Here is a 27397-nt window from a genome sequence, read left to right on the forward strand (position 1 = left end):
CTGTCTGAGTTGTTTTTGTCTGCGGTGGTTTATGCCGCGTATATCTACGGCCGGGCCTCACACATGTATGTTTCAGTTACAACGGCATAGACCAGAGGAAGAGAGTATCTTCAAAATCCCCAAAACACGGCCTTGACGAAATGGTTCAAAATACTAACGGAATTGGTTAGAGACAATGGTTGTTGTTATCTGTGTAATGTATCTCACCTTTGGCCTGTAGCCATTCAACCAGTTTTGAAAGGAACAAAACGGAACATTCTGCTCCATTGCATTCCATTGTATATATACTCCAATATATTTGAGATTATCTGTAAAATCACTTTTGGACTCTTGCTAACGGAATTTACATGTTTCCCGTGACCGACAGAGGTTAGCAAGACACATCATGTCGATGGGCTACAAACAATAATACATCCGCATATCTCCAGACACACAGAGCTCGTAGCCTTACGGTGCGCGAATCTGATAGAGGACGCAAGAGGAGGGTATGGAGGGAAGGAGAGAAGAGAGAGGAAGAGAAAAACAGGGTGAAGACGCCGAGAACTATATCTCCACGCCTGAGAAACGAACCTGTAACAAAAGAATCGGAGGAACCAGCTAGATTTAGACCACTCCTTCGCATCTCTTTATAGTTCATCTGTTGGTTAATTAAGGGGGGGATGTTTTCTCTCGTCCGAGACCTACACCAACGGAAATCTGTACCGCTGGCAACTATGGAAAACGGGACAACCAGAGACTGAGATACCTAAACATAGGAACGCAGGCAACAACCCAACAAAACCAAAATAATCAACTTTATCGGAACCGTTTGGGAATGCACAAGGGGACTGCGCTACGAGGGACTCATAACAGACCGTTGTAATAGCGTCGTGAATAACCGTAAGGTGTTGTATGTTACATGAGTAGAGGAATGAGGAGAGGCTGTACGTGTGAGACTGCTTTCCTGCTTATAAATGTAGCTTATTCATGGGTTCGTCAAATTCCGCAGTTCGGTCTGTGTAAAACATGTATGGTGATGTTAAGATAGCTTGTATGTATCATATTCCTCTGCTATGTTCACACACATACTTTGGAAATGGGAACTGTTGCGGGTAAAAAAAACTACGGAATTACTAATACCAGGCAGCCCATGTTCGCGCATCGCATCAGTATGACACAAATATAACGGAGTGTTGGCTTGTGAACAGCCGTCTGAGTGCCTGTCTGTGTGTTGTCTCTATCCACAGACAAACAGACCAGACCTGTCTGCACTGACTATAATAAACACAATTCACACTTCTGTCTGTGATCTCTACACCTGATGAAGACATCTATACAGTTTAAATTATATGTTTGGGTGCACTAGAGAGCAGCAAAACTCTAGTGTGTGTGGGCCTCTCCACATGCCTCTTGTCATTCCTCTCCACATGCCTCTTGTCATTCCTCTCCACATGCCTCTTGTCATTCCTCTTGTCATTCCTCTACTCATCCCTTTCCTCATTCCCCTCCTCATGCCTCTCCTCATTCCTCTCCTCATGACTCTTGTCAATCCTCTACTCATGCCTCTCCACATGCCTCTTGTCATTCCTCTTGTCATTCCTCTTCCCTCATTCCCCTCCCTCATGCCTCTCCACAATGCCTCTTGTTCCCCTCCTCATGCCTCCTCTCCTCATGCCTCTTGTCATTCCTCTACTCATGCCTCTTGTCATTCCTCTCCATGCCTCTCCTCATTCCTCTCCACATGCCTCTTGTCATTCCTCTTGTCATTCCTCTCCTCATCCCTTTCCTCATTCCCCTCCTCATGCCTCCTCATGCCTCATTCCTCCATTCTTGTCATTCCTCTCTCATGCCTCTTGTCATTCCTCTCCACATGCATTCCTCTTGCCTCATTCCCTCCACATCCTCATTCCCTCCACATGCCTCTTGCATTCCTCTCCTCATGCCTCTTGTCATTCCTCTCCTCATGCCTCTCATTCCTCTCCACATGCCTCTTGTCATTCCTCTCCTGTCATTCCTCCTCATCGCTTTCATTCCCCTCCTCATTCCTCATGCCTCCCACATGCCTCATGCCTCTCCACATGCATTACTCTCCTCATTCCTCTCCTCATTCCCCTCTCATTCCTCTCCTGATTCCTCTCCTCATGCCTCTTTCCTCATTCCTCTCCGCATTCCTCTTGTCTCCTCATTCCTCTCCGCATGCCTCTCCTCATTCCTCTCCACATGCCTCTTGTCATTCCTCTTTCCTCATTCCTCTCCTCATTCCTCTCCTGATGCCTCTCCTCATTCCTATCCTCATTCCATTCCTTTCATGCCTCTCCTCATGTCATTCCTCTCCTCATGCCTTTCCACATGCCTCTTGTCATTCCTCTCCTCATGCCTCTCGTCTTGTCATTCCTCCTCATCCCTTCCTCATTCCCCTCCTCATGCCTCTTGTCATTCCTCTCCACATGCCTCTTGTCATTCATGCCTCTCCACATGCCTCCTGTCATTCCTCTGTCATCCCTCCTCATTCCCCTCTTGTCATTCCCTCTCCCTCATGCATCTTGTCATTCCTCTCCTCATGCCTCTTGTCATTCCTCTCCATGCCTCTTCTCATGCCTCTTGTCATTCCTCTCCTCATGCCTCTTGTCATTCCTCTCCTCATGCCTCCTGTCATTCCTCTTCCTCTTGTCATTCCCCTCCTCATTCCTCTCCTCATGCCTCTCCATTCCTCTCCTCATGCCTCTCCTCATGCCTCTCCACATGCTTCTTGTCATTACTCTCCACATGCATTCCTCTCCTCATTCCCCTCCTGCATTCCTCTCCTGATTCCTCTCCACATGCCTCTTGTCATTCCTATCCTCTTGTCATTCCTCTCCTCATGCCTCTTGTCATTCTCTCCTCATGCCTCTCCTCATGCCTCTTGTCATTCCTCTCCTCATGCCCCTTGTCATTCCCCTCCTCATTTCTCATTCCTCTCCTCATTCCTCTCCTCACATGCCTCTCCTCATGCCTGCTTGTCATTACTCTCCTCATTCCTCTCCTCATTCCCCTCCTCATTCCTCTCCTGATTCCTCTCCTCATTCCTATCCTCATTCCCTCCTCATTCCTCTCCTCATTCCTCTCCTCATTCCTCTTTTCTCATTCCTCTCCATGCCTCTCCTCATGCCTCTCCTCATGCCTCTTGTCATTCCTCATTCCTCATGCCTCTCCTCATTCCTCTTGATGCCTATTCCTATCCTCATTCCCTCCTCATTCCTCTCCTCATGCCTCTCCTCATTCCTCTTGCATTCTCTCCTCATGCCTCTCCTCATGCCTCTTGTCATTCCTCTCATGCCTCATTCCTCTCCACATGCCTCCTCTTGTCATTCCTCTGCTCATCCCTTTCCTCATTCCCCTCCTCATGCCTCTCCACATGCCTCTCCTCATTCCTCTCCTCATGCTTCTTGTCATTCCTCTCCACATGCCTCTTGTCATTCCTCTCCACATGCCTCTTGTCATTGCTCTGCACATGCCTCTTGTCATTCCTCTCCTCATGCCTCTAGTCATTCCTCTCCTCATGCCTCCTGTCATTCCTCTCCCCATGCCTCTTGTCATTCCTCTCCACATGCCTCTTGTCATTCCTCTCCTCATGCCTCTTGTCATTCCTCTCCTCATGCCTCTTCTCATTCCTCTCCACATGCTTCTTGTCATTCCTCTCCACATGCCTCTTGTCATTCCTCTCCTCATGCGTCTTGTCATTCCTCTCCACATGCCTCTTGTCATTCCTCTCCACATGCCTCTTGTCATTCCTCTCCACATGCCTCTTGTCATTCCTCTCCACATGCCTCTTGTCATTCCTCTCCTCATGCCTCTTGTCATTCTTCTCCTCATGCCTCTTCTCATGCCTCTTGTCATTCCTCTCCTCATGCCCCTTGTCATTCCCCTCCTCATCGCTTTCCTCATTCCCCTCCTCATTCCTCTCCTCTTGCCTCTCCACATGCCTCTCCTCATGCCTCTCCACATGCTTCTTGTTATTACTCTCCTCATTCCTCTCCTCATTCCCCTCCTCATTCCTCTCCTGATTCCTCTCCTCATTCCTATCCTCATTCCTCTCCTCATTCCTCTCCTCATTCCTCTCATCATTCCTAATTACCCTCCTCATTCCTCTCCTCATTTCTCATTCCTCTTCTCATGCCTCTCCTCATGCCTCTCCACATGCCTCTTGTCAATACTCTCCTCATTCCTCTCCTCATTCCCCTCCTCATTCCTCTCCTGATGCCTCTCCTCATTCCTATCCTCATTCCCCTCCTCATTCCTCTCCTCATGCCTCTCCTCATTCCTCTTGTCATTCCTCTCCTCAAGCCTCTCCTCATTCCTCTTGTCATTCCTCTCCGCATGCCTCTCGTCATTCCTCTCCACATTCCTCTTGTTATTCCTCTTGTCATTCCTCTCCTCATCCCTTCCTCATTCCCCTCCTCATGCCTCTCCACATGCCTCTCCTCATGCCTCTCCTCATGCCTCTTGTCATGCCTCATGCCTCTCCACATGCCTCCTGTCATTCCTCTGCTCATCCCTTTCCTCATTCCCCTCCTCATGCCTCTCCACATGCCTCTCCTCATTCCTCTCCTCATGCTTCTTGTCATTCCTCTCCGCATGCCTCTTGTCATTCCTCTCCACATGCCTCTTGTCATTGCTCTACACATGCCTCTTGTCATTCCTCTCCTCATGCCTCTTGTCATTCCTCTCCTCATGCCTCCTGTCATTCCTCTCCTCATGCCTCTTGTCATTCCTCTCCTCATGCCTCTTCTCATTCCTCTCCACATGCCTCTTGTCATTCCTCTCCTTATGCCTCTTGTCATTCCTCTAAACATGCCTCTTGTCATTCCTCTCCACATGCCTATTGTCATTCCTCTCCACGTGCCTCTTGTCATTCCTCTCCTCATGCTTCTTGTCATTCCTCTCCGCATGCCTCTTGTCATTCCTCTCCACATGCCTCTTGTCATTGCTCTACACATGCCTCTTGTCATTCCTCTCCTCATGCCTCTTGTCATTCCTCTCCTCATGCCTCCTGTCATTCCTCTCCTCATGCCTCTTGTCATTCCTCTCCTCATGCCTCTTCTCATTCCTCTCCACATGCCTCTTGTCATTCCTCTCCTTATGCCTCTTGTCATTCCTCTAAACATGCCTCTTGTCATTCCTCTCCACATGCCTATTGTCATTCCTCTCCACGTGCCTCTTGTCATTCCACTCCACATGCCTCTTGTCATTCCTCTCCTCATGCGTCTTGTCATTCCTCTCCTCATGCCTCTCGTCATTCCTCTCGTCATTCCTAATTACCCTCCTCATTCCTCTCCTCATTCCTCTCCACATGCCTCTCCTCATTCCTATCCTCATTCCTCTCCTCATGCCTCTCCACATTCCTCTCCTCATTCCTAATTACCCTCCTCATTCCTCTCCTCATTCCTCTCCACATGCCTCTCCTCATTCCCTTCCTCATTCCTCTCCTCATTGCTCTACTAATTCCTCTCCTCATTCCTATCCACATGCCTCTCCTCATTCCCCTCTTCATGCCTCTCCTCATGCCTCTCCTCATGCCTCTTGTCATTCCTCTCCACATGCCTCTTGTCATTCCTCTCCACATGCCTCTTGTCATTCCTCTCCACATGCCTTTCCTCATTCCCCTTCTCATGCCTCTCCTCATTCCTCTCCTCATGCCTCTTGTCATTCCTCTCTACATGCCTCTTGTCATTCCTCTCCGCATGCCTCTTGTCATTCCTTTCCACATGCCTCTTGTCATTCCTCTACACATGCCTCTTGTCATTCCTCTCCACATGCCTCTTGTCATTCATCTCCTCATGCCTCTTGTCATTCCTCTCCTCATGCCTCTTCTCATTCCTCTCCACATGCTTCTTGTCATTCCTCTCCTCATGCCTCTTGTCATTCCTCTCTACATGCCTCTTGTCATTCCTCTCCGCATGCCTCTTGTCATTCCTTTCCACATGCCTCTTGTCATTCCTCTACACATGCCTCTTGTCATTCCTCTCCACATGCCTCTTGTCATTCATCTCCTCATGCCTCTTGTCATTCCTCTCCTCATGCCTCTTGTCATTCCTCTCCACATGCGTCCTGTCATTCCTCTCCACATGCCTCTTGTCATTCCTCTCCACATGCCTCTTGTCATTCCTCTCCACATGCCTCTTGTCATTCCTCTCCACATGCCTCTTGTCATTCCTCTCCTCATGCCTCTTGTCATTCCTCTCCTCATGCCTCTTCTCATGCCTCTTGTCATTCCTCTCCTCATGCCCCTTGTCATTCCCCTCCTCATCGCTTTCCTCATTCCCCTCCTCATTCCTCTCCTCATGCCTCTCCACATGTCTATCCTCATGCCTCTCCACATGCTTCTTGTTATTACTCTCCTCATTCCTCTCCTCATTCCCCTCCTCATTCCTCTCCTGATTCCTCTCCTCATTCCTATCCTCATTCCTCTCCTCATTCCTCTCCTCATGCCTCTCCTCATTCCTCTCCTCATTCCTAATTACCCTCCTCATTCCTCTCCTCATTTCTCATTCCTCTTCTCATGCCTCTCCTCATGCCTCTCCACATGCCTCTTGTCATTACTCTCCTCATTCCTCTCCTCATTCCCCTCCTCATTCCTCTCCTGATGCCTCTCCTCATTCCTATCCTCCTTCCCCTCCTCATTCCTCTCCTCATACCTCTCCTCATTCCTCTCCTCATTCCTAATTACCCTCCTCATTCCTCTCCTCATTCCTCTCCACATTCCTCTCCACATGCCTCTCCTCATTCCCCTCCTCATTCCCTTCCTAATTCCTCTCCTCATTCCTCTCCTCATTCCTCTCCTCATTCCTCTCCACATGCTTCTCCCCATTCCCCTCCTCATGCCTCTCCTCATGCCTCTCCTCATGCCTCTCCTCATCCCTCTCCTCATTTCTCATTCCTCTTCTCTTTCCCCTCCTCATACCCCTCCTCATTCCCCTCCTCAATCCTCTCCACATTCCTCTCCACATGCCTCTCCTCATTCCTCTCCACATGCCTCTCCTCATTCCCCATTCCTCTCCTCATCCTGTCCTTATTGCTCTCCTCATGCCTTTCCACATGCCTCTCCTCATTCCGCTTCTCATTCCCCTCCTCATTCCCCTCCTCATTACTCATTCCTTTCCTCATTCCTTTCCTCATTTCTCTCCCCATTCCTCTCCTCATTCCTCTCCTCATTCCTCTCAACATTCCTCTCTTCGTGCCTCTCCTCATGCCTCTCCTCATTCCTCTCCACATGCCTCTCCTCATTCCTCTCCTCATTCCCCTCCTCATTCCTCTCCTGATGCCTCTCCTCATTCCTATCCTCATTCCCCTCCTCATTCCTCTCCTCTTGCCTCTCCTCATTCCTCTCCTCATTCCTAATTACCCTCCTCAATCCCTTCCTCATTCCTCTCCTCATTGCTCTACTAATTCCTCTCCTCATTCCCCTCCTCATGCCTCTCCTCGTGCCTCTCCACATTTCTCATTCCTCTTCTCATGCCTCTCCTCATGCCTCTCCACATGCCTCTTGTCATTACTCTCCTCATTCCTCTCTTCATTCCTAATTACCCTCCTCATTCCTCTCCTCATTCCTCTCCACATTCCTCTCCACATGCCTCTCCTCATTCCCCTCCTCATTCCCTTCCTCATTGCTCTACTAATTCCTCTCCTCATTCCTCTCCACATGCCTCTCCTCTTTCCCCTCCTCATGCCTCTCTTCGTGCCTCTCCTCATTCCTCTCCTCATTTCTCATGCCTCTCCTCATGCCTCTCCACATGCCTCTTGTCATTACTCTCCTCATTCCTCTCCTCATTCCCCTCCTCATTCCTCTCCTGATGCCTCTCCTCATTCCTATCCTCATTCCCCTCCTAATTCCTCTCCTCATGCCTCTCCTCATTCCTCTCCTCATTCCTAAACACCCTCCTCATTCCTCTCCTCATTCCTCTCCATATTCCTCTCCACATGCCTCTCCTCATTCCCCTCCTCATTCCCTTCCTAATTCCTCTCCACATGCCTCTCCTCATTCCTCTCCACATGCCTCTCCTCATTCCCCATTCCTCTCCTCATCCTCTCCTCATTGCTCTCCTCATGCCTTTCCACATGCCTCTCCTCATTCCGCTTCTCATTCCTCTCCTCATTCCCCTCCTCATTCCTCTCCTCATTCCTCTCCTCTTGCCTCTCCTCATTCCTCTCCTCATTCCTAATTACCCTCCTCATTCCTCTCCTCATTCCTCTCCACATGCCTCTCCACATGCCTCTCCTCATTCCCCTCCTCATTCCCTTCCTCATTCCTCTCCTCATTGCTCTACTAATTCCTCCCTCATTCCTCTCCACATGCCTCTCCTCATTCCCCTCCTCATGCCTCTCCTCATGCCTCTCCTCGTGCCTCTCCTCATTCCTCTCCTCATTTCTCATTCCTCTTCTCATGCCTCTCCTCATGCCTCTCCACATGCCTCTTGTCATTACTCTCCTCATTCCTCTCCTCATTCCCCTCCTCATTCCTCTCCTGATGCCTCTCCTCATTCCTATCCTCATTCCCCTCCTCATTCCTCTCCTCATGCCTCTCCTCATTCCTCTCCTCATTCCTAATTACCCTCCTCATTCCTCTCCACATTCCCCTCCTCATTCCTCTTCTCATTCCTCTCCTCATTCCCCTCCTCAATCCTCTCCACATTCCTCTCCACATGCCTCTCCTCATTCCTCTCCACATGCCTCTCCTCATTCCCCATTCATCTCCTCATCCTCTCCTCATTGCTCTCCTCATGCCTTTGCACATGCCTCTCCTCATTCCGCTTCTCATTCCCCTCCTCATTCCCCTCCTCATTACTCATTCCTTTCCTCATTCCTCTCCTCATTCCTCTCCTCATTCCTCTCAACATTCCTCTCCTCGTGCCTCTCCTCATGCCTCTCCTCATGCCTCCCCTCGTGCCTCTCCTCATCTCATTCCTCTGCTTATTCCGCATTCCTCTCCTCAATCCTCTCCTCATGCCTCTCCTCATTCCCCTTCTCAATCCTCTCCTCATTCCTCTCCTCATTCCCCTTCTCAATCCTCTCCTCATGCCTCTCCTCATTCCTCTCCTCATTCCCCTCCTCATTCCCCTCCTCATTCCTCTCCTCATTCCCCTTCTCAATCCTCTCCTCATTCCTCTCCTCATTCCCCTTCTCAATCCTCTCCTCATGCCTCTCCTCATTCCCCATCTCATTCCCCTCCTCATTCCCCTCCTCATTACTAATTTCTTTCCTAATTTCTCTCCTCATTCCCCTCCTCAATCTTCTCCTCATTACTCATTCCTTTCCTCATTTCTCTCCTCATTCCTCTCCTCATTACTCATTCCTTTCCTCATTTCTCTCCTCATTCCTCTCCTCATTCCCCTCCTCATTCCGCTTCTCATTACTCATTCCCCTCATCATTCCTTTCATCGCTCATCAGGTGGCACGTCATACCCCTGTCTTTTCTAACGTGTCTGACTGTATCTTGTCTCTGTCACGGCAGCATTGTCATGGAGTTCATAAACGACTCGTCGGTCGGTGGATCAGACCTGGACCTGAGAGCCCTCCATATCTACAACGACTCTCTGCTCTTCCAGAACAACTTCGGCGGTGGGTTCAACGAGACCGACGCCTTCCTGCCTGCCGGTGTCAAGATCACCATCGTTGTCGTCTACATGATGGTCTGCGTGGTGGGGCTGATGGGTAACTGTCTGGTTATGTACGTCATCATCAGGTAAGGGTTCATGGTGGCCTCCTCTCTCTACCTTGTAGGATTGGAGTCCTCACCTGTGTTGATTGGTGACACTGTAATAATGGAACAAACTGTGTATAAGGACAATAGGGGTGTGCGTGTGTGTGTGTGTGCATGCGTGTGTCTTCCTGTCTGCATTGTGTTGGGGTTGTCTGTGCTGTTATTGCTTCAGAGTGACCGCTGGTTTCTGGTGATGCTTTAAACCAACAAGTTGTTGCCTCCATCGAGCCAGCGATTGCCTTCACTCAACATTTATTGTTAGAATAACAGTTGGCTCTCACTCAGACAAACCAAATAATTCAATCAGAAACAGTTGTACAATTGCTTGTGTTTGTGTGTGTGTGTTTGTCTGTCTGTCTGTGAGAGAGAGAGCACTAATTGCAATTCCTGAGTTAGAAACCAACATCTATGCAGCTACAGAGTGAAGTGGTGGCAGGTGGCCTAGTGGTTAGAGTGTAGAGGAGGCAGGTGGCCTAGTGGTTAGAGTGTAGAGGAGGCAGGTGGCCTAGTGGTTAGAGTGTAGAGGTGTCAGGTAGTCTAGTGGTTAGAGTGTAGAGGAGGCAGGTGGCCTAGTGGTTAGAGTGTAGAGGAGGCAGGTGGCCTAGTGGTTCGAGTGTAGAGGTGTCAGGTAGTCTAGTGGTTAGAGTGTAGAGGAGGCAGGTGGCCTAGTGGTTAGAGTGTAGAGGAGGCAGGTGGCCTAGTGGTTCGAGTGTAGAAGGAGGCAGGTAGCCTAGTGGTTAGAGTGTAGAGGTGGCAGGTGGCCTAGTGGTTAGAGTGTAGAGGTGGCAGGTGGCCTTGTGGTTAGAATGTAGAGGTGGCAGGTGGCCTAGTGGTTAGAGTGTAGAGGTGGCAGGTGGCCTAGTGGTTAGAGTGTAGAGGTGGCAGGTGGCCTTGTGGTTAGAGTGTAGAGGTGGCAGGTGGCCTAGTGGTTAGAGTGTAGAGGTGGCAGGTAGCCTGGTGGTTAGAATGTAGAGGTGGCAGGTGGCCTAGTGGTTAGAGCACTGGACTTGTAACTGAATAGTTGCAAGATTGAATCCCTAAGCTGACAAGGTAGAAATATGTTGTTCTGCCCCTGAAAAAAGGCAGTTAACCCACTGTTCCTAGGCTGTCCTTGAAAATAAGTGTTTGTTCTTAACTGACTTGACAAGTTATTAAATAAAGGTTAAAAGTATTTGTTTGTGTTTAGGATATGAAGATCAAAACACTTTAGTGGGGCATTGTGATGGCCGAAACACTTTAGTGTGGCAATTTGAGGGTCCGAAACACTTTAGTGTGGCAATATGAGGGCCGAAACACTTTAGTGTGGCAATTTGAGGGTCCGAAACACTTTAGTGTGGCAATATGAGGGTCCGAAACACTTTAGTGTGGCAATATGAGGGCCGAAACACTTTAGTGTGGCAATATGAGGGTCCGAAACACTTTAGTGTGGCAATATGAGGGCCGAAACACTTTAGTGTGGCAATTTGAGGGTCCGAAACACTTTAGTGTGGCAATATGAGGGCCGAAACACTTTAGTGTGGCAATTTGAGGGTCCGAAACACTTTAGTGTGGCAATATGAGGGCCGAAACACTTTAGTGTGGCAATATGAGGGCCGAAACACTTTAGTGTGGCAATTTGAGGGTCCGAAACACTTTAGTGTGGCAATATGTAGGCTGAAACACTTTAATGTGGCAATATGAGGGCCGAAACATTTTAGTGTGGCAATTTGAGGGTCCGAAACACTTTAGTGTGGCAATATGAGGGCCGAAACACTTTAGTGTGGCAATTTGAGGGTCCGAAACACTTTAGTGTGGCAATATGAGGGTCCGAAACACTTTAGTGTGGCAATATGAGGGCCGAAACACTTTAGTGTGGCAATTTGAGGGCCGAAACACTTTAGTGTGGCAATTTGAGGGTCCGAAACACTTTAGTGTGGCAATATGAGGGCCGAAACACTTTAGTGTGGCAATTTGAGGGTCCGAAACACTTTAGTGTGGCAATATGAGGGTCCGAAACACTTTAGTGTGGCAATATGAGGGCCGAAACACTTTAGTGTGGCAATATGAGGGCCGAAACACTTTAGTGTGGCAATTTGAGGGTGTGAAACACTTTAGTGTGGCAATTTGAGGGTTCGAAACACTTTAGTGTGGCAATATGAGGGCCGAAACATTTTAGTGTGTCAATATGTAGGCTGAAACACTTTAGTGTGGCAATTTGAGGGTCCGAAACACTTTAGTGTGGCAATTTGAGGGTCCGAAACACTTTAGTGTGGCAATTTGAGGGTCTGAAACACTTTAGTGTGGCAATATGAGGGCCGAAACATTTTAGTGTGTCAATATGTAGGCTGAAACATTTTAGTGTGTCAATATGTAGGCTGAAACACTTTAATGTGGCAATATTTTCAATGACGGCCTAGGAACAGTGGGTTAACTGCCTTGTTCAGGGGCAGAACGACAGATTTTTTTTAACCTCGTCAGCTCAGGGATTCCATTTGGCAAACTTTCAGTTACTGGCTCTAACCACCTACCTGCTACCTGCCACCCCTGTGATGTGGCTGTCCATGATACTGATTTCTGTGTGTGTGTGCGCACAAGTAGAAAAAAAAACATGACTCACCCTACTTGCAGAGAAACGCCAATGACATCCTCTTCTTTCACGTTTTCTAAACGATGCATGACTCTGTCATACAATGCAGACTCCTAGTTTTTGTTGTCCAAGGCTACCTGGGTAAAATGCTTTGCTCGCTATAATCATTGGCCAGTATGGGAGAATTTAGTAAAACCACGAGTCCAAATCCCTATTTACATCCATGGCTAATTTAGGAATAGGATCATTTTATCTAGCGACCCACCGGAGGACAACAACAAAACCATTTAAGTTGTTTTCTGTCAATGACGTTTGGCTTCTTTTTTTTCACCTTTATTTAACCAGGTAGGCTAGTTGAGAACACCTTTATTTAACCAGGTAGGCTAGTTGAGAACACCTTTATTTAACCAGGTAGGCTAGTTGAGAACACCTTTATTTAACCAGGTAGGCTAGTTGAGAACACGTTCTCATTTGCAACTGCGACCTGGCCAAGATAAAGCATAGCAGTGTGAACAGACAACACAGAGTTACACATGGAGTAAACAATTAACAAGTCAATAACACAGTAGAAAAAAAAGAGAGTCTATATACATTGTGTGCAAAAGGCATGAGGAGATGTGATGTGATTGGTGTGAAGCCAAATCCAAACTGGCTTCCCTTGACACTTTTATTTTTTTGGTGGGCACGGAACAATCACAGTTGAGCTCACACAGTTTAGCAGACACGCTGATTGGCTATTATTCTTTTTTTATTTTTTTATTATTCAATGCTACAGGCCGGACAGCCTCAGATAGATACGCAACACATACTGAGACAGAGGGTGGATGTTTCGTTCGCTCGGATGCTTTTTCTGAAGAGATACATTCAGCGTCTTGCAAATTGAAGGAAATGTAAAAAAAAAAATGCGGGGGTTTCCCACCCATGAATATATGCCACTAGTCACTATGTTCTTTTATGATATGAACATGGGAAATACAACAACGAAACCCTATTACTTAAAAGTTCCTCACCACGTTTTGCAACACTGTTCAGGCTACCAAACACCTCTGACCTTATTAACATACGTCTTTTTGAACTTTAGTTTCCATAGAAACCCTTGCTAGTTGTTTTAGCACCACCTAGTGGCAGTTTAAATGAGGCCGTGCAGAATGTACCTCTTTCTGTCATGTGAAAGTTTATCAATTTGTAAGATGTGAAAGTGTGACAGAGTAGAAAACAATCTATCAACATCCTTCTGTAGTAGCTCTGTAAGATGTTATGTATATAAGTACATGTGTTTATTAACACAATATTAACGTTTATCCACCATTTTTTTGATGATTCCGTAAATATCAAGAATTTAGTTCGCTTTTAGCTACTTAGCATCAGCTTCTGTGCTGTTATCCATAGGGACAACTAGCTCAGCAATATCAAGCCTACATTTGCATTTCAGTAACTTTATTTTCTACATTTAATACAGTTATTTTGTAAGACATTCTGTGCTTTTGTCTCTGTAACTTTACCACAATCTTTTGCCTTTGATATTCAAGTTAACTTCCAAAACGACACCCTGCTTCTCATGGAGTTATTGGAATGAGTATTTAGCTAACTGGATAGCTGTACAATTAGCAAGCAATACCACACTTCTTTATTCAGTGAAAAAGGATCCAATTCCAGACAGGGCCACATATTTCCAACCAAACGTCATCCACTCTTTGCATATCGCCAGTGAAATTGTTATGACAAATTCAGCAACCTTAGATAGAAAAAGTAGAGCGAAATTGCCACATAATTCACCCACTTTATCATAGAAAAGAATTTCTGTGTAATTTAATGGTGCACTACTCCTTATGTAAGTCCATAGGGGCCCTGGTCAAAAGTAGTGCACTACATAGGGACCAGGGTGCCATTTTGGGACACAGACATTCTCTTTCTTGTAACGATATGCGCTGAGAGTTCCATGAAGCAAGTTCACGGAGTGAGTGTTTTAAATAAATAAAACGTAACATGAAAAAAAAACAACAACGCACAGACTTAACGCTGGAGCAGAGAAACAATAACGCCTGAGGAAGGAACCAAAGACATATACAGGGAAGGTAATCAGGGAGGTGATGGAGTCCAGGTGAGTCTGATGACTCGCAGGTGCGTGTAACGATGGTGACAGGTGTGCGCCATAACGAGCAGCCTGGTGACCTCGAGGTCAGAGAGGGAGCACACGTTACATGTATGATATTGATATTTGAATACGTGACAGAGAGGGAAGGATGGGACGTTTCTGTAGGACATCTCAATGATTGTTTTTTTTAATCGTAGGTAGGTGCATCTCTTTGTTACCAGAGGCCACATTCCAGGCTAGCTACATACAGTACCAGTCAAAGGTTTGGACACATCTACTCATTCCAGGCTTTTTCTTTATTTTTTACTATTGTTTACATTGTAGAATAATAGTGAAGACATCAAAACTATGAAATAACAATCATGTAGTAACCAAAAAATGTGTTAAACAATTCAAACTATATTTTATATTCTTCAAAGTAGCCGCCCTTTGCCTTGATGACAGCTTTGCACACTCTTGGTATTCTCTCAACCAGCTTCATGAGGTCGTCACCTGGAATGCATATTAATTAACAGGTGTGCCTTGTTAAAAGTTCATTTGTGTAATTTCTTTCCTTCTTAATACGTTTGGGCCAATCAGTTGTGTTGTGACTAGGTAGGGGTGGTATACAGAAGATAACTCTATTTGGTAAAAAACCAAGTCCATATTATGGCAAGAACAGCTCAAATAAGCAAAGAGAAATGACAGTCAATCATTACTTTAAAACATGAAAGTCAGTCTTTCCGGGAAATGTCAAGAACTTTGAAGGTTTCTTCAAGTGCAGTCGCAAAAACCATCAAGGGCTATGTTGAAACTGGCTCTCATGAGGACCGCCACAGAAAAGGAAGACCCAGAGGATAAGTTAATCAGAGTTACCAGCCTCAGAAATTGCAGCGCAAATAATTGAGTTGAAGTAACAGACACATCTCAACATCAACTGTTCAAAGGAGACTGTGTAAATTAGGCCTTCATGGTCAAATTGCTGCAAAGAAACCACTACTAAAGGATCTCTCTGAACTTTTCTCCATTCATATTTCCCTCAATCCTGACTAGTCTCCCAGTCTCTGCCGCTGAAAAACAACCGCACAGCATCGTGCTGCCACCACCACACTTCACCGTAGGGGTGTTGCCAGGTTTGCTCCAGACGTGACACATGGCATTCAGGCCAAAGTGTTCAATCTTGTTTTCATCAGACCAGAAAAGCCTTTTGCCAAACTCCAAGAGGAATGTCCTGAGCCTTTTACTGAGGAGTGGCTTCCTTCTGGCCACTCTACCATAAAGGCCTGTTTGGTGGAGTGCTGCAGAGATGGTTGTCCTTCTGGAAGGTTCTCCAATCTCCACAGAGGAACACTGGAGCTTTGTCAGAGTGACCATCGGGTTCTTGGTCACCTCCCTGTCCAAGTCCCTTCCCACCCGATTCCTCCATTTGGCCGGGCGGCCAGCTCTAAGAAGAGTCTTGGTGGTTACAAACTTCTTCCATTTAAGAATGATGGAGGCCACTGTATTCTTGGGGACATTCAATGCTGCAGAAATGTTTTGGTTCCCTTCCCCAGATCTGTGCATCAACACAATTCTGTCTCAGAGTTCTAGGGACAATTCCTTGGACCTAATGGCTGGGACCTTATATAGACAGGTGTGTTCTTGGAGACCTTCAATGTTTTAGTTACCCATCACCAGAGTTCTTCGACGCAATCCCATCTCGGAGCTCTACAGAGAATTCCTTCCACCTCATGGCTTGGTTTTTGCTCTGACATGCACTGTCAACTGTAGGACCTTATATAGACAGGTGAGTGCCTTTCCAAATAATGTCTAATTAATTGAATTTAACACAGGTGGACTCCAATCAAGTTTTAGAAACATCTCAAAGATGATCAATGGAAACACGATGCACCTGAGCTCAATTTCTTTCTCAAAGTGTCTGAATAGTTATGCAAGTAAAGTATTTCTGTTTTTTATTTGCTCTAATTGAACAAATCAAGGGGTCTAAAACCTTCCGAATGTTGTCGTGGAAATTTCCTCTATTTACCAAATCATGGGAGCAAACCACACACACAAGTCAGAGTTAGTTATCAAATCCATCTTTAATTATATGAGCTCTATAGCATTTTCTGTGACTCTCAACAGTTCAGTGTCTCTACTCAAAAGTTGAGAGCCCCCACACAATGGCAAATGGGATCCTTTATAGCGAAGATCCACCCCCCTAGACGACATGACAATCCACAGGTCCCAGGAACTTACACAAAGAAAGACTTTACTTCAGAGAGGAGTATCCCCTAGCCAGACAGAGTTGGCTATAAATTATCGTTCAGTTTTGTCTCCTTTCTCAAACTCAGAACCATAAACCAATGCTCCATATCAACAGGCATATATCAAATTGTCATTTAGATACAACCAATTCGAAATACAACCAATCCTGGACAAGCTCACGGAGAGGAGAGTGAGGCTATAGGTTAAGATAAAAGGGAGCATGAGAATGATTCCAGACACTGCCATCCTCCTTTTCCCCGATGAGAAAAGTAGGGTGTGACTGGCACACACATAGTGGAGCAAAAGATATGTTTACACATGATGACACTTTGACCTCTCCCCTCTCTGCGGCCCATGCAACTCAGTCTTGACATAGAACAGATAACTGCAACCTCGCCACAGTATTATACAAAAATACCATTCTGATGAGAAATAACTTATAAACATATGATGAATATAAAACATCTTACATATGTTACCCACCAATTCTGATTATTCCCTAACAATGTACTGTACTGTTGGATCACAAACATTTTTCTACATCTGCAATAACATCTTCTAAATATGTGTACGCAAACCAATACAATTCGATTTTATTCGCACGAATGTCAATAAACGTCATCACTATCTTTCCATTGCGGTACCATTGCGGTACCTCAAACTGTCATGATTACCAGCTGAGATGAAGTCGTATCAGTTGATTTTACAGAGTTTGTCTGTGCAGTGTCTTATCATCCTAACACCTGAGCTCAGGTGTGTTTGTCTTAATAAAACAGGAGTCCTATGACCTTTTGCTTTGTGGAAACGAGCCCAGATTTCACAACACCTGGATAGGTGTTTTACAAATCAAATCAAATCACATTTTATTTGTCACATACACATGGTTAGCAGATGTTAATGCGAGTGCAGCGAAATGCTGGTGCTTCTAGTTCCGACAATGCAGTAATAACCAACGAGTAATCTAACTAACAATTCCACAACTACTGTCTTATACACACAAGTTGTAAAGGGATAAAGAATATGTACATAAGGATATATGAATGAGTGATGGTACAGAGCGGCATAGGCAAGATGCAGTAGATGGTATAGAGTACAGTATATACATATGAGATGAGTATGTAAACAAAGTGGCATAGTTAAAGTGGCTAGTGATACATGTATTACATAAAGATGGCAAGATGCAGTAGATGATATAGAGTACAGTATATACACATGATATGAGTAATGTAGGGTATGTAAACATTATATTAACTTCTTGCGTCGAGCAATCCCGTATCCGGGAGCGTAATCATAGCCTCAAGCTCATTAGCATAACGCAACGTTAACTATTCATGAAAATCGCAAATGAAATGAAAGAAATCTATTCACTCACAAGCTTAGCCTTTTGTTAACAACACTGTCATCTCAGATTTTCAAAATATGCTTTTCAACCATAGCTACACAAGCATTTATGTAAGAGTATTGATATCTAGCATAGCATTAAGCCTAGCATTCAGCAGGCAACATTTTCACAAAAACAAGAAAAGCATTCAAATAAAATCATTTACCTTTGAAGAACGTTTTCAATGAGGAGACTCTCAGTTAGATAGCAAATGTTCAGTTTTTCCAAAAAGATTAAATCGCTCCGTTTTGTTCATCACGTTTGGCTAAGTAAAACCCCCGAAAATTCTGTCATTACAACGCCGAACTTTTTCCAAATTAACTCCATAATATCGACAGAAACATGGCAAACGTTGTTTAGAATCAATCCTCAAGGTGTTTTTCACATATCTATTTCATGATAAATCATTCGTGGCAGTTGACTTTCTCCTCTGAAGTAAATGGTAAAATGCACGCAGCTGGAGATTACGCAATAATTTCGACGGAGGACACCAAGCGGGCAACTGGTAAATGTAGTCTCTTATGGTCAATCTTCCAATGATATGCCTACAAATACGTCACAATGCTGCACACACCTTGGGGAAACGACAGAAAGTGTAGGCTCATTCCTGGCGCATTCGCAGCCATATAAGGAGACATTGGAACACAGCGCCCTCAAAATCTGGGCCATTTCCTGTTTGAAATTTCATCTTGGTTTCGCCTGTAGCATCAGTTCTGTGGCACTCACAGATAATATTTTTGCAGTTTTGGAAACGTCAGAGTGTTTTCCTTCCAAAGCTGTCAATTATATGCATAGTCCAGCATCTTTTCGCGACATAATATCTTGTTTAAAAAGGGAACGTTTTTCATCCAAAAATTAAAAGAGCGCCCCCTATATCCAACTAGTTAATTGAATTCCCTTAATCTATTTTATGAGAATTTGTAGGATTCTTGTTTGCATAAAATAGACGGAGACCAGTCTTATCAATAATAGGTAACAAAATGTATTCTCGGAGCGCGCTCCCACGTTACCACGAGCAACAGTTTATATACAATAACATGACGTCATTTCATTGCTTAAAAAATGAATCCCCTCCTCTCGACCGAGACAAAGGGAACGTTAAAAGTTAATACAAATTTCATTCTGACCCCTAGCACATACACATGACACACAATAAGACTGAATTAACTTTTGACTCCTCACCATTATCGATCACCACTTAGCTGACAGTTGAAATTAACAGAAAACCTAGGAATGCACTCACTGCCTTATTTTAAACACCCCAGAGCTCAGTTTCGTCGGTTCAACCATAGGTTAACTACCTTATCTGTTTACTTAATCCACAAACCATTCCTTTCTTCCTAGTTGGAATGGTGTTCATTAACTGTAATTACTCCTTGTCTGTGTCACACAATCCCTTCTTATGAATTCATATTGTTAATCAGATGTAATAAAACAGAGTATAAGTTTACTTAGTTACAGTTTAATTTAAAATAAGACTATTGTTCAGTAATTTAATCATTATGTTCCTAACACTAGTGATATATTTTTACATCAATTTCCATTATTAATGTGGCTGGAGTTGAGTCAGTATGTTGGCAGCAGCCACTCAATGTTAGTGGTGGCTGTTTAACAGTCTGATGGCCTTGAGATAGAAGCTGTTTTTCAGTCTCTCGGTCCCAGCTTTGATGCACCTGTACTGACCTCACCTTCTGGAAGATAGCGGGGTGAACAGGCAGTGGCTCGGGTGGTTGTTGTCTTTATGGCCTTCCTATGACATCGGGTGGTGTAGGTGTCCTGGAGGGCAAGTAGTTTGCCCCCGTTGATTCGTTGTGCAGACCTCACTACCCTCTGGAGAGCCATACGGTTGTAGGCGGAGCAGTTGCCGTACCAGGCGATGCCGACAGGATGCTCTCGATTGTGCATCTGTAGAAGTTTGTGAGTGCTTTTGGTGGCAAGCCAAATTTCTTCAGCCTCCTGAGGTTGAAGAGGCTGAAGAAAACACACCAGCCAGCTGGTCTGCGCATGCTCTGAGGATGTGGCTGGGGATGCCGCCTGGGCCTGCAGCCTTGCGAGGGTTAACTTGTTTAAATGTTTTACTCATGTTGGCTGTAGTGAAGGAGAGCCCGCAGGTTTTGGTAGCGGGCTGTGTCAGTGGCACTGTATTGTCCTCAAAGCGAGCAAAAAAGGTATTTAGTCTGTCTGGGAGCAAGACATCCTGTTCCGTGACAGGGCTGGTTTTCTTTTTGTAATCCGTGATTGACTGTAGACCCTGCCACATACCTCGTGTCTGAGCCGTTGAATTGCGACTCTACTTTGTCTCTATACTGACGCTTAGCTTGTTTGATAGCCTTGCGGAGGGAATAGCTGCACTGTTTGTATTCGGTCATGTTACCAGTCACCTTGCCCTGGTTAAAAGCAGTGGTTCACGCTTTCAGTTTCACGCGAATGCTGCCATCAATCCACGGTTTCTGGTTTGTTTTAATCGTTGCTGTGGGTATAGCATCGCCGATGCACTTTCTAATGAACTCACTCCCCGAATCAGCATATTCGTCAATGTTGTTGTTGGACGCAATGCGGAACATATCCCAATCCACGTGATCGAATCAGTCTTGAAGCGTGGAATCAGATTGGTCGGACCAGCGTTGAATAGACCTGAGCGCGGGAGATCTTGTTTTAGTTTCTGTCTGTAGGCTGGAAGCAACAAAATGGAGTTGTGGTCAGCTTTTCCGAAAGGAGGGTGGGGGAGGACCTTATATGCGTTGCGGAAGTTAGAATAACAATGATCCAGGGCTTTACCAGCCCTGGTAGCACAATCGATATGATGATAGATTTTAGGGAGTCTTGTTTTCTGATTAGCCTTGTTAAAATCCCCAGCTACAATGAATGCAGCCTCAGGATGTATGGATTCCAGTTTACATAGAGTCAAATATCAGCTAACCACGTCATATTATATAGCAATCTGATGCCAGATTGTCGACAGTCCAGTCGATGATGTAGCATGCAACCATTAGTTGACGAGACCAGGGGTATATTCATTAGGAACCAAATAGAAACAAACAGAAGCAATCGGAACGAAACGGGAAGGGACCTACCTGAATTTATCCAGTAAAAAAAAAAGTTTTCTGTGCAAAACATTTTGCCACGGAAACCGACTAATAAAAACAAAACAAGATCAGAGAATCACCTGTTTAAATGTGGAGACCATGTTGCAATAGATTACATGGACGTCAACAGCCTACAGCGGCCTCCCAAATAAAACCCTATTCTCTATATAGTCCACTAAGATGGGCCCTGGTCAATAGTAGCTGTAGTGTTGCATGCTGGGAATTGACAGTGATGTAGGGTACTTGTGGAAAACCACCCTGACAGTAGACAGGAGAGTGGATGGGGTTTGAGGGAGAAAACAGCAAGACACTCTTATTTCACAACCTCAGTGCAATCTTTGTTTCCATTTCCCTCCAGCTCCATCTCTCTCCTCTACCTCTACCTCCATCTCTCTCCTCTACCTCTACCTCAAACTTTCTCCTCTACCTCTACCCCCATCTCTCTCCTCTACCTCCATCTCTCTCCTCTACCTCCATCTCTCTCCTCTACCTCTACCTCCATCTCTCTCCTCTACCTCCATCTCTCTCCTCTACCTCTACCTCAAACTATCTCCTCTACCTCTACCCCCATCTCTCTCCTCTACCTCCATCTCTCTCCTCTCTCTCCTCCATCTCTATCTCTCCTCCTCTGCTCACCTCCATCTCTCTATCTCTCCTCCTCTTCCACCTCCATCTCTCTCTCGAGGGCACAAGAGCAGGCTGCAGACCTCAATAAGTCTAAAATAATGGTGTTCCAAAAAAGGTCCAGTTTCCAGGACCACAAATACAAATTCCATCTAGTCACCGTTGCCCTAGAGCGCACAAACAACTATACATACCTCGTCCTAAACATCAGTGCCACAGGTAACTTCCACAAAGCTGTGAACAATCTGAGAGACAAGGCAAGACAGGCCTTCTTCTATGCCATCAAAAGGAATTTGACATACCAATTAGGATCTGCCTAAAAATACTTGAATCAGTTATAGAACCCATTGCCCTTTACGGTTGTGAGGTCTCGGTTCCCGCTCACCATCCAAGAATTCACAAAATGGGACAAACACCAAATTGAGACTCTGCATGCAGAATTCTGCAACAATATCCTCAGCATAGAACGCAAAACACCAAATAATGCAGAGCAGAAGGCCGATACCCGCTAATTGTTAAAATCCAGAAAATTGCTGTTAAATTCTACAATCACCTAAAAGGAAGAGATTCCCTAAACCTTCCAGAACAAAGCCATCACCTACAGAGAGATGAACCTGGAGAAGAGTCCCATAAGCAAGCTGGTCCTGGGGCTCTGTTCACAAACACAAACACACCCCACAGAGCCCCAGGACAGCAGCACGATTAGATCCAATCAAATCACGAGAAAACAAAATGATAATTACTTGATACATTGTAAAGAATTAACAAAAAAACATAGCAAACTATACTACTATTTGGTCCTAAACAGAGAGTACACAGTGGCAGAATATCTAACTATTGTGACTGACCCAAACTTAAGGAAATCTTTGACTATGTAGAGACTCATTGAGCATAGCCTTGCTATTGAGAAAGGCCGCCGTAGGCAAACATGGCTCTCAAGAGAAGACAGGCTATGTGCACACTGCCCACAAAATGAGGTGGAAACTGAGCTGCACTTCCTAACCTCCTGCCAAATGTATGACCATATTAGAGACACATATTTCACTCAGATTACACAGACCCACAAAGAATTTGAAAACATATCCCAATTTAATTAACTCCCATATCTACTGGGTGAAATACCACAGTGTGACATCACAGCAGCAAGATTTGTGACCTGTTGCCACGAGAAAAAGGCAACCAGTGACAAAAGAACACCAATGATTTGCATATCGTTAAAACATTGTATGTAGACATAAAATGACTTTGGAAATGTCTATTCTTTTTGGAACTTTTGTGAGTGTAATGTTTCCTGTTCATTTTGATAGATGATCAACAAACTGATATAAACAATTTAACTTGCTTTGACAATGTAAACATATGTTTCCCATGTATGGCAGGTAGGCTAGTGGTTAGAACATTGGGCCAGTAACTGAAAAGGGGCTGGATCAAATCCCAGAGCTGACAATGTAAAAATATGTTGTTCTACTCCTGAACAAAGCAGTTAACCAACTGTTCCCCTGGTTCTGTGGATGTTGATTAAGGCAGCTCCCCACACCTGATTCAGAGGGGTTGGGATAAATGTGGGAGACACATTTCAGTTGTTCAACTGATGAGGTATTTCCCTTTCCAAATTAATTAATTAATTTGTATATTCCTAGAGACTATCGGTAACATCTCAGCTATCTACGAACCTTAACCCTTATTCTTACCACAACCTCAGCAAGCAGGTGCTTATCAACAGATAGTTTGACCATTTGTGGAGCATCTGGAGTTTCCAAATAAATTGCCACCAAATATTTTCATATTTTCCTCTCAAGCTGTTATGAATGTCAAGGAGTGGGAGTGGGAGCTTTTCAATGACTTGACACATCAAATGTTTTAGAAGATCCAGCACACACACGCACACACACACACACACACACACACACACACACACACACACACACACACACACACACACACACACACACACACACACACACACACACACACACACACACACACACACACACACACACACACACACACACACACACACACACACACACACACACACACACACACGGATGATGCACAAACCTGGGTTGTCTTTATCCCTTTACAGAGGTTCTTTATTCAAAACACTGTTACCTCGGTAACACACCGACACTTTCGTTCACTATTTGTAACGTGGAAGTGAGGTGTGAGATGTGGCAGGAATCAGAGTGCTGAAAGCTGAAAGGTGTATGGGAAGATTTCCGTGTCACAGTCTGCAGAAAATGCTCTTTTCAATACTGTAAACCTGGTTTACCGCAGACTCAGAGAATGCTCTTTTCAATACTGTAAACCTGCTTCACTGCAGACTCAGAGAATGCTCTTTTCAATACTGTAAACCTGGTTTACCGCAGACTCAGAGAATGCTCTTTTCAATACTGTAAACCTGCTTCACTGCAGACTCAGAGAATGCTCTTTTCAATACTGTAAACCTGGTTTACCGCAGACTCAGAGAATGCTCTTTTCAATACTGTAAACCTGCTTCACTGCAGACTCAGAGAATGCTCTTTTCAATACTGTAAACCTGCTTCACTGCAGACTCGGAGAATGCTCTTTTCAATACTGTAAACCTGGTTTACCGCAGACTCGGAGAATGCTCTTTTCAATACTGTAAACCTGCTTTACTGCAGACTCAGAGAATGCTCTTTTCAATACTGTAAACCTGCTTCACTGCAGACTCAGAGAATGCTCTTTTCAATACTGTAAACCTGCTTCACTGCAGACTCGGAGAATGCTCTTTTCAATACTGTAAACCTGGTTTACCGCAGACTCGGAGAATGCTCTTTTCAATACTGTAAACCTGCTTCACTGCAGACTCAGAGAATGCTCTTTTCAATACTGTAAACCTGGTTTACCGCAGACTCAGAGAATGCTCTTTTCAATACTGTAAACCTGCTTTACTGCAGACTCAGAGAATGCTCTTTTCAATACTGTAAACCTGCTTTACTGCAGACTCAGAGAATGCTCTTTTCAATACTGTAAACCTGGTTTACCGCAGACTCAGAGAATGCTCTTTTCAATACTGTAAACCTGCTTTACTGCAGACTCAGAGAATGCTCTTTTCAATACTGTAAACCTGCTTTACTGCAGACTCTGAGAATGCTCTTTTCAATACTGTAAACCTGGTTTACCGCAGACTCAGAGAATGCTCTTTTCAATACTGTAAACCTGGTTTACTGCAGACTCAGAGAATGCTCTTTTCAATACTGTAAACCTGCTTTACTGCAGACTCAGAGAATGCTCTTTTCAATACTGTAAACCTGCTTTACTGCAGACTCAGAGAATGCTCTTTTCAATACTGTAAACCTGCTTTACTGCAGACTCGGAGAATGCTCTTTTCAATACTGTAAACCTGGTTTACCGCAGACCTCCATGGCCTCCATCATTCTTAAATGGAAGGAAGTTCGGAACCACCAGGACTCTTCCTGGAGCTGGCGGCCAAACTGAGCAATCAGGGGACAAGGGCCTTGGACAGGGAGGTGACCAAGAACCCAATGGTCACTCGAACAGAGCTCCAGTGTTCCTCTGTGGAGATGGGAGTACCTTCCAGAAGGACAACCATCTTAGCAGCACTCCACCAATCAGGCCTGTATGGTAGAGTGGCTAGTCGGAAGCCACTCCTCAGTAAAAGGCACATGACAGCCCTCAAACCCAAACCAGTCCGTCGGACTGCCAGATGGTGATGCGTGATTCATCACTCCAGTGCACGCGTTTTCACTGCTCCAGAGTACAATGGCGGCGAGCTTTACACCACTCCAGCCGATGCTTGGCATTGCATATGGTGATCTTATTCTTGAGTGCAGCTGCAAGTCCATGGAAATTTCATTTCATGAAGCTCCTGATGAACAGTTATTGTGCTGACATTGATTCCAGAGGCAGTTTGGAACTCAGTAGGGATGGTTGCAACTCCGAGGACAGGTGATTTTTAGCTTCAGCACTCGGCGGTTCTGTTAGCTTGTGTTGCCTTCCACTTCGCGGCTGAGCCGTTGTTGTTCATAGACGTTACCTAGACATTTCCACTCCACAATAACAGAACTTACAGTTGAACGGGGGCAACTCTAGCATGACAGAAATTTGACAAACTGACTATTTGTAAAGTTGGCATCCTATGACGGTGCAACGTAAAAAATTCACTGAGCTCTTCAGTACGGCCATTCTACCGTCAATGTTTGTCTATGGAGATTGCATGGCTGTGTGCTCAATTTTATACAGCTGTCAGCAGCGGGTGTGGCTGAAATAGCTGAATCCACTAATTTGAAGGGGTGTCCACATACTTATGTGTACATAGTGTATCTTGTGCTTGAATTGTGACTTAGTCTGGGTTTAATTCCAGTCTGCAAATTAATCATTGATATGGTGGATTCACGTCTCATTCTCAAACTAAAATCTAAGTTAATAGAGATCGTGCTACTTTTTTCAAAATTCTGTTAAAAATCGCGCAACATTTCAACGTCCTGCTACTCATGCCAGGAATATAGTATATGCATATGATTAGCATGTGTGCATAGAAAACACTCTGAAGTTTCTAGAACTGGTTCAATGGTGTCTGTGACTATAACAGAATGAGTTACGTTGTCAAAATCGCAAGAAAACCTCATCACAAAATCTACAACGAAAAATCCATCCGCCAGTATTTGTAGTGTCTAAGGCTTGTCATAAATGATGGAACTGTGCTTGTAATTCCTACAGATTCCACACGATGTCGCCAGTGTTGTGAATACCAGGGCCCTTTTTCCTTGGTTAGATTAGTCAATAGGATATCCGGTCTTCAGGTGTGCAACTGAAAAAAATGTCCGTGAGCAACTGGACTTCTTTTTGTAAACGTCTAGTTATTGAATACAGATCGCTCCGTGATCAATTTGATCGTTTATTAACGTTTACTAATACCTAAACTTGGATTACAGAAGTAGGTTGAAGTAGGTTGAACTCCTGAAGAAGTTTTTAAAGAAGGAGCGGACCAAAATGCAGCGTAGTTGTGATTCATTTTATTTAATAAGGAAACTATACATGATAAACTAACAAAATAACAAACATACGAAAACCAAAAACAGCCCTATCTGGTGCAAAACACAGAGACAGGAACAATCACCCACAAACACACAGTGAAACCCAGGCTACCTAAATATGGTTCCCAATCAGAGACAATGACTAACACCTGCCTCAGATTGAGAACCATATCAGGCCAGACATAGAAATAGACAAACAAGACATCCAACATAGAATGCCCACTCAGATCACACCCTGACCAACCAAAACATAGAAACATACAAATGAAACTATGGTCAAGGTGTGACAAAGACTAAAAGTCAGTATCACAAAATATACATCTCCTTCAAATGTTTATATTTGGTTGCGTTGACAAACAAACAAATGTCGATAGCACTGTTGAAATGCAGTAAAGAGCCTGCTAGCGTGTCGACACTTTAACAACATGCTTGAAGCGCTTGTGATGCGTTGTTCTGCTGTGTACAATAATAAACCATGCAAGGGGTGTGTTCTGTCTTGTATTATGTTTGGCTTGTATTAAAGCAGAAATAGAGATAAGGGAATATGAACAATCAGTAATCAATATTTAATGTTTGTCATGCCCTGGTCGAAATATTATTATTATTTTTTTTTTACCTTTATTTTACTAGGCAAGTCAGTTAAAGAACAAATTCTTATTTTCAATGACGGCCTAGGAACAGTG

General features: G+C 44.7%; 1 protein-coding gene across 1 annotated transcript in view; it reads left to right on the forward strand.

Annotated features, from left to right (window-relative positions):
- Positions 1-505: 505 nt before the first annotated feature.
- Positions 506-27397, forward strand: part of LOC135503857 (nociceptin receptor-like) — a 125495-nt gene continuing 98603 nt past the window's right edge. The window contains exons 1-2 of the mRNA XM_064922026.1: positions 506-879; positions 9467-9697. Coding sequence (XP_064778098.1) covers positions 9474-9697 — 224 coding nt within the window. The 5' untranslated portion in view covers positions 506-879; positions 9467-9473. The remainder of the gene's footprint in view (positions 880-9466; positions 9698-27397) is intronic.

Source organism: Oncorhynchus masou, chromosome 18, assembly GCF_036934945.1.
Source record: "Oncorhynchus masou masou isolate Uvic2021 chromosome 18, UVic_Omas_1.1, whole genome shotgun sequence".
Taxonomy (NCBI): domain Eukaryota; kingdom Metazoa; phylum Chordata; class Actinopteri; order Salmoniformes; family Salmonidae; genus Oncorhynchus; species Oncorhynchus masou.